The 10,343-nt window shown below is 41.2% G+C and overlaps 1 protein-coding gene across 1 annotated transcript; it reads right to left on the minus strand.

Moving 5' to 3' along the window:
* Nucleotides 1-594: 594 nt before the first annotated feature.
* On the minus strand, nucleotides 595-9,459 carry LOC311248298 (ankyrin repeat and fibronectin type-III domain-containing protein 1-like; the record flags this gene model as incomplete). The annotated part of the gene is made up of 3 exons (XM_084339204.1): nucleotides 9,302-9,459; nucleotides 7,662-7,801; nucleotides 595-794 (listed from the first exon to the last, which is right to left on the minus strand). Coding segments are annotated over exons 2-3 (328 nt in total), but the record flags the coding sequence as incomplete, so codon positions are not given.
* Between the last annotated feature and the right edge of the window lie 884 nt (nucleotides 9,460-10,343).

Here is a 10,343-nt window from a genome sequence, read left to right on the forward strand (position 1 = left end):
ATTCGTTACGGCGTAATCAATACTTCCATTTGTATAAATTGCGTTAAGCGGAGTTTAGTATTCCTGCCTGGCTGAGGAGCGTGTCGCGGCGCATGCGCGCGCTCGGCCAATCAGAGCAACGCGGAAGGGCATGTTGGCTGCCGAAAGTATTCACGCGTCCTCCTTTCATCAACTTTTAGTGGACACCTACCACAACCAATCGGAATCGAGCAGCACTCACGCAGGCGGGCGGCCACGGTACGAGTCGTTTGTAGATACCCCGCCCGCGTAACAATCTTTCCACTCCTCCCTGAGCGTCATTAAAAGACCCATCTGGCGGCCATCAGCCGCCATTATCGTCCCGTTCGAAATACAAGGCTGGAACACTTTAGCGTTCAATTTGGTGAACAGGACGAGTCATTTCAAAGCGTGTGCCGGCCCGCCGGGTGCTCCCCCCCCCCCCCCCCCCCCCCCCCCGAGGCCCCTCTATAGCAAAAGGCCCAGACAGACACATGAGACACACAGCAGCGCCCGGCAGTGTCTGTCTAGTGAGTCTATCCCAGCGGTAATGAACGGTTGAGTAATAATAATGCCTCCGCGACTTGTTGTTGTTACCTGCGAGGTGTGTCCTCCGTCTCCCTCGTCTCGCTGCACGTGGAGAGACGCGAGGCGGAGGACGAGGAGGCGGAGGAGGGGACGAGGAGGAGGAGGAGGAGGCGGTGGACTCGAGGGCCCTGGGGAGCTGCAGCGTGGAGGGCATGCACAGCCATGTCTCGAGGTCGGAGAACTTGGAGTAGCTCAGCATCTCCAGAACACTGCAGTGGGGAGAGGGAACACAGGGAGGGAGGGGGGGGGGCAAACATTTTGAGACTTTCCACCACCAAGACTTGACGTGTCGTTGACACAATGGAGGTGATCATTGATGCTGGTCGGCCGGTTGTCAAAGTAAGTAAGTAAGTAAGTAAGTGGGTAAGTAAGTAAGTAAGTAAGTAAGTAAGTAAGTAAGTAAGTAAGTAAGTAACTAAGTAACTAAGTAACTAAGTAACTAAGTAACTAAGTAACTAAGTAAGTAAGTAAGTAAGTAAGTAAGTAAGTAAGTAAGTAAGTAAGTAAGTAAGTAAGTAAATAAGTAAGTAATTAAGTAAGTAAGTAAGTAAATAAGTAAATAAGTAAGTAAATAAGTAAGTAAGTAAGTAAGTAGAGTTTATTTGTATAGCACTGTTCACGGAGAGAATTAACTCACAAAGTGCCTTTACATACAGCAATATTAAAATATAAAATATAAAAATGAAAAAGCAAGAACCATTCGAGTTATAAGAAACACAATGCATCACAGAAAAAAAAAAAAAAAAAAAGCCTTATTTTATACCTGGAGGAGAAGCTCAAACGTTACCCAAAGGCCTGTTTAAACAGTAATGTCTTCAGCTGATTTTTTTAAATGTCAACAGACGCTGCTGCTCTTAAAGGCCACGAGGAAGGGCATTCCAGAGTCTAGGCGCTACAGATTGAAAGGCTCTGTCACCTTTGGTGATCAACCTGGTGTTCGCGGAATGACCAACAGATCCTGGTCATCAGCTGTCCTCAGGGTCCTGCTGCTGGGCACATATGGTTCCAGCAGGTCGGTTAAATATTCTGGTGCCTGGCCTCTAAAAGTGAGCACCAGGACCTTGAAATTAATCGGTAATGCTAGCAGAATGAATGGATGTAAACTTTATTTAACATATTGCATATGGGTACAATACAATACGGCTCAATACAAACAATTGTTAAGGGAATGCAGACTGTTGTAGCTTGGACTGGGATCCTTATAACAATAACTTGACAACACATGGTAGCTGCAGCTATTTGGGACAGCTCTGCCTCTGTCCCAAACACACACACACACACACACTCTGTTGTCACCGGAAGGGCACGCAGATGGTATCTACTGCGCATGGGCGTTTTCGCAACAACGGCTCATGCAGACTACACGCTGTTGTCGGCGCGTTTTTTAGCGGTTCTCCAAAACGCAAACACAATTTAGCGTTTCAGCCGTATCCACAAAAAAACGCCAAAAAACGCATTTCTGTGTAATAGGGACATGAAACGTATTCAAAAACGTATAAAAAAACGCCACAAAAACACCAGTCTAACCATGGCCTAATTCTAAAATGTATAGGAAGCCAGTGCAAGGAGGCTATAAGGTCTTTAGAAAGCCTTTGTTGTCGTCTGATGTGTGGGTTGGATTTCAGTGGGGAGGAGAGGTCGTTAGTTACCACAGGCGCTGCCAAGAGAGGTCTGGAGAAATCCACGGTATAATAATAAGTCACTAAACGCCAGACCAAAACAAAAAGAGTAAACAAAGCGTATCACCGAGCGGGGGGCTCTTTTGGCTAACCTAGTTGTACAGTAAATGACCAAGTAAGGCTTTGTCAGTATTCCAATGTACAGTGTAAAATGTGTGTGTGTCCCCTACCCAACCCCCCCCCCCACCTCCAATGTACAGCCCTCACCCACCCAACCCCACCCCACCCACCCAACCTCCTCCAATGTACAGTTTCAACGCCAAATGTATATACGCTCTTTTTCTGGACACTTTTGTATCACAAACAGTACTGTATTTGCAAATCTGATATGTCATAAATGTATAGATGTAGCAGTACTGTCTATCTGTATGTCATGTGTGTCATATATGTTATGATGAATTGAAAATGGGGGACCCTGATGTAAACAAGACGAAAGTCTTTCTCTGGTCTGCATCCCCTTAACAATTGTATGTATTGAGCTGTACTGTACTGTACCCATTCTGCAATCTGTTAATAAAGTTTTCAATCAATCAATCAATCAAGAGGTCTCCGTTTGACGGCATTAGAGATTCTATCTTCTAGCGAATAAACATTTTTGGAACGCTGGTCTCGGTCAGTCGCACACACACACTAGTTGTTTATTTCCGCATCTGTGACCATAGTCATAAAAGGAACCTTGGTGTTTTGCCAAATACTCAAAAACACAACGGACAATCTAAAAGCAACGACACACTTTTGCTGAAAGCCACGGGGAGAAAGACATCATTCCTGTGTACAAGATCCTGGCTGCATGGCGCATGTTTAATACGACTAATTTAGTATGGAAAAATCACAGCTCGTTAATCCCTCTTGTGGTTGCAAGAGAGTGCTTTACGGTGTGACAGATGTCATCACTTGGGATCTAGTCTGCTAACAACTTGTTAGCAACTTGTCCTAATATACTATACTAACCTACACTAGTAGCACTCAACACTTTGATGAACATTGTTACTCAGCTGATAAGAGTTGTGCCCTTCCTGATGACGTGTCGTACAGAACTTGTAAGTCGCTTTGGACAAAAGAGTCAGCTAAATGACTAAATGTAAAATGTAACAAGCAACTGCCCTTGTGTCAACTACATCTTTGAAAAAGGGAAAATAAGGTCAAAGAACAGGCAAAAGGTGAATATATAAAAAGATGTGGTTATAGCGTGTGAGAGTTCAGGTGAGCTTGTGATGAGATTCCAAGTGACAGGGGGGTTATTTATTTTAATTATATATATATATATATATATATATATATATATATATATATATATATATATATATATATATATATATATATATATATATATATATATATATATATATATATATATATATATATATATATATATATATAATTAGGGCTGTCAAAATGAATGCTTTAACTTTGGAGATTAATTTAAATAATTTAAAGCATTAAAATAAATTAATCTAGATCAATCATTTTGCTTGTTCGGATATAAGAAAGAGGTCTAGCTGAGGTTTTGTTGAACATTTGTATTTCACAGGAGGGAAACTGTATTCAAAGAAAGCTATTAAAATAGTCTTTGAATCTAAATATACTTTCTTTGTGTTTATTTTACATTAATTCCATGATTTTACTCAAGTAAATAATCTGTTACAAGCTTCGGTCTTAAGTAGAAAAATGCTATTTTTAATCTAGATTAATCTAGATTAATTACAGAAAATTGTGAGATTAATTAGTTAATTTTTTTTAATCTATTGACAGCACTAATATAAATATATTATTATATATTATATTTTATTATTATTATTATTATTATTATTATTATTATTATTATTATTATTATTATTATTATTATTATTATTATTATTATTATTATTATTATTATTATTATTATTATTATTATTATTATTATTATTATTATTATTATTATTATTATTTATTTTCTCTTCCAGAGAAAGAGGAGCAATGAACACCGGTTAGGTCAGCAGCGTAGCATAGTGATTGTAGGACTTGTAGTGCAGGACTTGTACACCAAGAGGTGCCGTTCCAGAGCCTGCAGGATAATGAAGGACCCTCATCACCCCTACAACAGTCTGTTTAAGCTGCTGCGGTCAGGCAAGCGCCTCCACATTCACGCAGCAAAAACAGAGAGACTCAACTTCTTCCCCCAGGCCATCAGAACACTGCACACTGATCTCTCCACACACAACAAGTACACATGAACACACACACACACACACACACACACACACACTACACATGCTCACTTACACTCTCTCACACACTCCACATACAAATACACTACAAAAAGGTCACTTTAAAAAGATTAAATAATAATAAACTACTGTACTTTTTTGCAATAGTCCGAACTGTATATTTGTATATTACTCATTACCTTACGCTTAGCATTGTATTTTATTCGTATTACTTTTCTATCGTGTCTATTCTATTTTTTACGATAGCGACGTAGAGGAATCCCTTTGTTTGTCCGAACAATAGCTTCAGAATCTCACACCTAGAGAGACAATGTCCCCCAAACCCCCCTAACCCCCACCCTTCCCTGTGCACAAGAGAGCTGGATCCCTCCCTCGACCTCAGTGTTCTCCCAGGTGGCCGCTGGAAAGCACTCCTCTCAGCAAAGCTCATTTAACCTATGTGCATGTACTTTGTAATAATGTGTTTTTCACTATTAAACCTCATATTGATCATAAAGATCCATCTGCGGCCATAATGGATGAGTCCAGTTCCACCACATGACTCTCAGCCCTTTTAATTCATGACCCCTAAAAAAACAGAAGGATGCCTATTATTCACCCCCCCCCCCCACACTTATATAGCTCTTTTATCCAACGGCTTTACAATTTGTTCCTCACATTTTACCCATTCACTTACACATTCACACACCGACGGCGGAGGCGACCATGCAAGGTGCCAACCTGCTCATCGGGGTCAGTTAGGGGTTAAGTGTCTTGCTCAAGAACACTTCCGACACGCTGTCCGGGAGGAGCGGGAATCAAACCAGGAATCTCCGGATTAACCAGATGACTGCTCTACCTCCTGAGCCACTGTCGCTCGCCCTGGTCGACACATGGTCGACATAGACAGAATGGTGAACTATGGCCATAGACTTTAAATATTCCTTATTTTGAGAGAAAACCGCAGCAATATCAAAGAGTTTAAGTTACGTTTTTTTTCGATCATACAGATTCTTATTTGTGCAGAACCTTTGATTACACGGTTTACTTTCTCATATTCGTATATCCAGTTAATTATATTGTTTACACTGTATTTGTACTATTATCATGCCCATACCTGTACCCCCTCCCCCACGCTGCTATGACGCCTGGATCTCCTCAAGGCGATCAATAAAGGAATATCTTATCTTATCTTATCTAAACTTGTCAAGTCAAGTCAAGAGTTTATTTGTCACGGCATACAAGCACACAGTGAAATGCGGGGGGGGGGTCATGCCCGCAGCGATTGTGCAATAATACAAGTAATAAGAATAGGATGAGAATAAGACATTTGTGCAATAATACAAGTAATAAGAATAAGACATAACGGGTATAATGTACATACATTTTACAAAAAAGCATGATAAGACATGCTAAGGTCCTGCGATAGTGCAATACACTGTTAGCTACGGATGAGGCACTGGGTCTTATGTACACTACTATACAATGCTATACTATACAATCTACAGTTGTACTATGTGTCCTTATACTAGCTTGCTATATCCATCTGTTTACTATACAAGAACCACTCCCGTTCTTGTTTTTAAAGTGACCTTTTCATTGTGTAAAGTGACCGTTGAGTGTGAGCGTGTGCAGCATGTGTGTGTGTGTGTGTGTGTGTTCATGCTAAAGTGACTGCTTAGTGTGTGAGCGTATACAGTGTGTGTGCTCATGTGTGGAGAGTTCAGAGTTCAAGACTCTGATGGCCTGGGGGAAGAAGCTGAGCCGCAGTTGTCACCAGTTGCATGTGTGATGTCACTAATGGCTGGAAGCCTGTCAGACCGCGTGGCCTAATGGATAAGGCGTCTGACTTCGAATCAGAAGATTGAGGGTTCGAGTCCCTTCGTGGTCGCACTTTTTCGTGCCTGTTTTTTCAGGCTCCACAACCTTGTTTAATTACTAAGCACTGCTGGTGCAGTGTGCCACTAAATTATATACCATGTATACTATTATTATTATTATTATTATTATTGATAGAATATACTGCTATGACTCCTGCATTTCCCCAAGGGGATTAATTCAAATCAAATCAAATGTATTTGTAAGGCCCCGTCAACACACGTTAAAGTCAAGAAAAAACATCACAATAAGTCAAGATCAAAACAAGAACACCATAAAGTCAAAAAAAATTTAAATAAATGCAACACTCCCAGACGTACTCCACGCGAAGGTAAGGAAAAACTCACTAAAACCTAGCAATAGGAAAAAATGGAGAGAAACCTTAGAAGGGCCGTTCAAGGGGGGATCTCCCTTCTTAGATGTCGGTGATAGTAGTGTTGCAGTAAAACAGGCCAACAGTTGGTAAGCATGCACTCACGTGTGTAGTAGTGAAACACAGATAATAAAGGAACACTTGACCTCACTAGCATGGTATGTTGTGGTAACCAGACACTTTTATCTTCAGCTACACAGAAAGCTGAGTAGGTAATGAAAGTATTTAAGCTACCGACTTGGAAATCCTGGTAAATGCCAATGGTTACTTGTTGCTCATTTGCATATATATTCACAGATCCTTGCATTCTCACCGAGGGTAAAGGTGTAGAGAAGCCATTCTCTGTATAGCGTATTGAACAATTTGGTGGTGGTTATATTTATACAAATTGTTACTCAATATAGATCATTTTAAGGGTTTAAAGGGGTGTCTTTAATAGGATGATATATTATTTATATGTCCTTTCCCGACTCCACAGGCAGAGAACCACTGGTATAGGGGGGTGTAGTCTGACGTCACTGGTTGTTCCACTCGTATAGGGATTTATCATTGGGAAAATGGATTATCGGCTATTGTAACAATTCTGCCGCATGTAAATTGAAAAAGCTTTCCATTTTTGCACAAAACGAGTTCCCTTCTATCACTAACATTATTGTTTAAGCATTTTTGGTTGAAATAAAATGTTGTGATTTTTCTTTTTTACGATTAATTGCGAATATTTTCACGTTGAGCTATATAGACGGTGGATGAATACGCACAGAAAGGTACACACCGTGCAAATGTTCACGCTTTACTTGTTTTAAACGAGACGATTTAGAAATGGGGCAACGGGGGAAATACATTGCGTTGGACACAGAGGGTGGAACGCGAAAAACGGCAATGACGTCACCAACCACTACACCTCCTCCCTATATAGTATTATTTTAACAGCCGTCCAGGATGTGGTCAGTAGTTAGTTACCTGTCCTCGGCCACCCCTGGGGGGTCATCATCCTTCTCTTCGGCTGTGTGGAACAACACGCATGAGGCCCTGGAGGGCCGGGAGGACAGCAGCAGCACACAGGACTTGTTGTCAGAGCCCACAGACATCTTCAGCCATAGCTGTATGGAGTGAGTGGGGGAGTGAGTGGGGGAGTGAGTGGGGGAGTGTAGAGAGGCAGGTTATAGCCAGTGGCCTAAAGACAGTAAAGGTTAAGCTTATAGGCCCTATAGCTGCTACATCCTAATGACATAGCAAAGAGTGGACAAAGTTAACCACCGTATGTGTATGTCTATATATAGCCGAACTCTTTGGTGTGTGTGTGTGTGTGTGTGTGTGTGTGTGTGTGTGTGTGTGTGTGTGTGTGTGTGTGTGTGTCATATAGCAGGTTACAATGAGGGCACCAATGTACAGTTTCTTCCCCCTCAAATGTATACTCTCTTTTCTAGACTATTTTTGTATCACAAACAGTACTGTATATTTGTAGATCTGGTATGTCATAAGTGTATAGATGTAGCAGTACTGTCTATCTGTATGTCATGTATGTTATGATGAGTTGAAAATGGGGGACCCTGATGTAAACAAGACGAAAGTCTTTCTCTGGTCTGCATCCCCTTTTAACAATTGTGTGTATTGAGCCGTACTGTATTGTACCCATTCTGCAATCTGTAAAATAAAGTTTTCAATCAATCAATCAACAATGAGGGCACCAATGGTGTTAAAAAACGTTGTCCTCCACGTGGTTTGTGTTTGGTTCAGAGTGAGTCACGAATAGCAACAACAGCCAGATGAGACGACCACAATACTTAAGTGTTTAATAAAAGTAGGCGCTTAGAGAACTAACTAAGACATAAGATATCGAGTTAATAGTCACATTCGCTCTTTTTTCCCCACCACTACCAGCCCTCTTTTCATGAATCCATCCATTTAAAAAAATCATATTGCATAAGCAGCTACGGACTGTCCCACTCTCACAGATGTAGCAGCAGTACTGTATCTGTATGTCATATTATATGTTATGATGAATTGAAAACGGGGGACCCTGATGTAAACAAGACGAAAGTCTTTCTCGGGTCTGCATCCCCTTATTAACAATTGTGTGTATTGAGCCGTACTGTATTGTACCCATTCTGCAATCTGTTAATAAAGTTTTCATTCAATCAATCAAACCCTCACTCTTAGAACGTTAACTGGTTTGCTATAAATCGTCTTGTTGTAACAAAATGCTGCAAAACTCTTGAGCTGGAGAGAGAAACCCTTCGAGCGGGTTGACTAGTTCAGCCCGACGACACAGCAGCGATCAAGACGAGTCGAAGCCGAGGAGGGAATAATAATAAGAATGACTCTAGAGAGAGAGGTTTACCGTCTTTGTGTCGCTTCTTTTTCCTCTTCTTTCAATCTCAGCTTTTTCCGAACAAAAACAAAAACATCTGTTCACACACACAGAGGATCCCTGCTATAAGTCCCCGTTATTATACGTGTCTTTGTCCTGCTTGCTCGCTGCCTATAGCACTAGTGTACAGTGTGAAACTAAAACATCCGAAAATACAGTGAAGCCGGATGCAGCTGGTTCATATTTCAGTCAAAACGTGTATATTTTTGGAGGAACTCACAGAACTCACCACACAGACTCGCCTCCTCTAGGTCCACATCTGGGAGCGGCCGCTTATTATAGTCTCACTCATTAGTCGATTAACCTCCACGGTAAAGATGCGCTCCTATAATAATAAGATGCGCTCCTATAATAAGATGCGCTCGTATTAATAAGAAGCCAAACGAGACTAAACCCCCGAGGAGCGGAGAGAGAGAGAGAGAAGCTTCACCTTCTCCAGCAAAAAAAAATTAAAACTATTTTTAGCCTCCACTTTTTTTCTTTCCAATGTCAGAGAAAAGTCCAAAGAGTTTTGTTTGCGGGAGCCTCTCGTCTCATCTATAGTTCAAAGAAACAGGGAGAGATAACTACGGGCAGGAAATATTTATGTCGTTAAGTCATCAGATCAGAGGCTATCCGCCCAAAATTACTGGAGTGCGTGCAATTACATCTGCTGCAGGATAAACAGTTCATCTGAACGTTGATAATTATTTATGTGGACAACAGGACACAGTTCGCTGTTTTTATTTATTGAGAAGTTGTCGTGGCCGAGTGGTTAAGGCGATAGACTAGAAATCTATTGGGGTCTCCCCGCGCAGGTTCGAATCCTGCCGACAACGGATTCACTTTTCTATGAATTGAAAATGGGGGAAACAAGACAAACGTCTTTCTCAGGTCTGCAATTATGTGTATTGAGATGAGCCGTACTGTATTGTACCCATTCTGCAATCTGTTAAATAAAGTTTTCATTCATTCATTCAGAAGGGTGCAACAATTATGATGTGTCCTGGTGGTGGTGGTGTTGGTTGGTGGTACAGTACAGGCCTGCCTACTTGTTGAGAAGTGTCTCTGAGAGAGAGAGAGAGTGAAGTGTCATTGCAGATCCACCAGGTGGCTCGGTGTGTAAAGTAAACATGTTCCTCTGAGGTTCCCAGGTGAGGTAATCCTTTGGGTCAGAAGAAAAAAATAAGTAATTTAGTTTAGTTCAGCCTTTCTAGCTAGAATGCCTCGTTTGTAGTTCCGTATTGTTGCTAGAATGCTTTATAGTCCAGCTTTTCTTGCTAGTGTAACCG

Source organism: Notolepis coatsorum (assembly GCF_963971535.1).
Source record: "Notolepis coatsorum genome assembly, contig: SCAFFOLD_576, whole genome shotgun sequence".
NCBI classification, from domain to species: Eukaryota; Metazoa; Chordata; class Actinopteri; order Aulopiformes; family Paralepididae; genus Notolepis; species Notolepis coatsorum.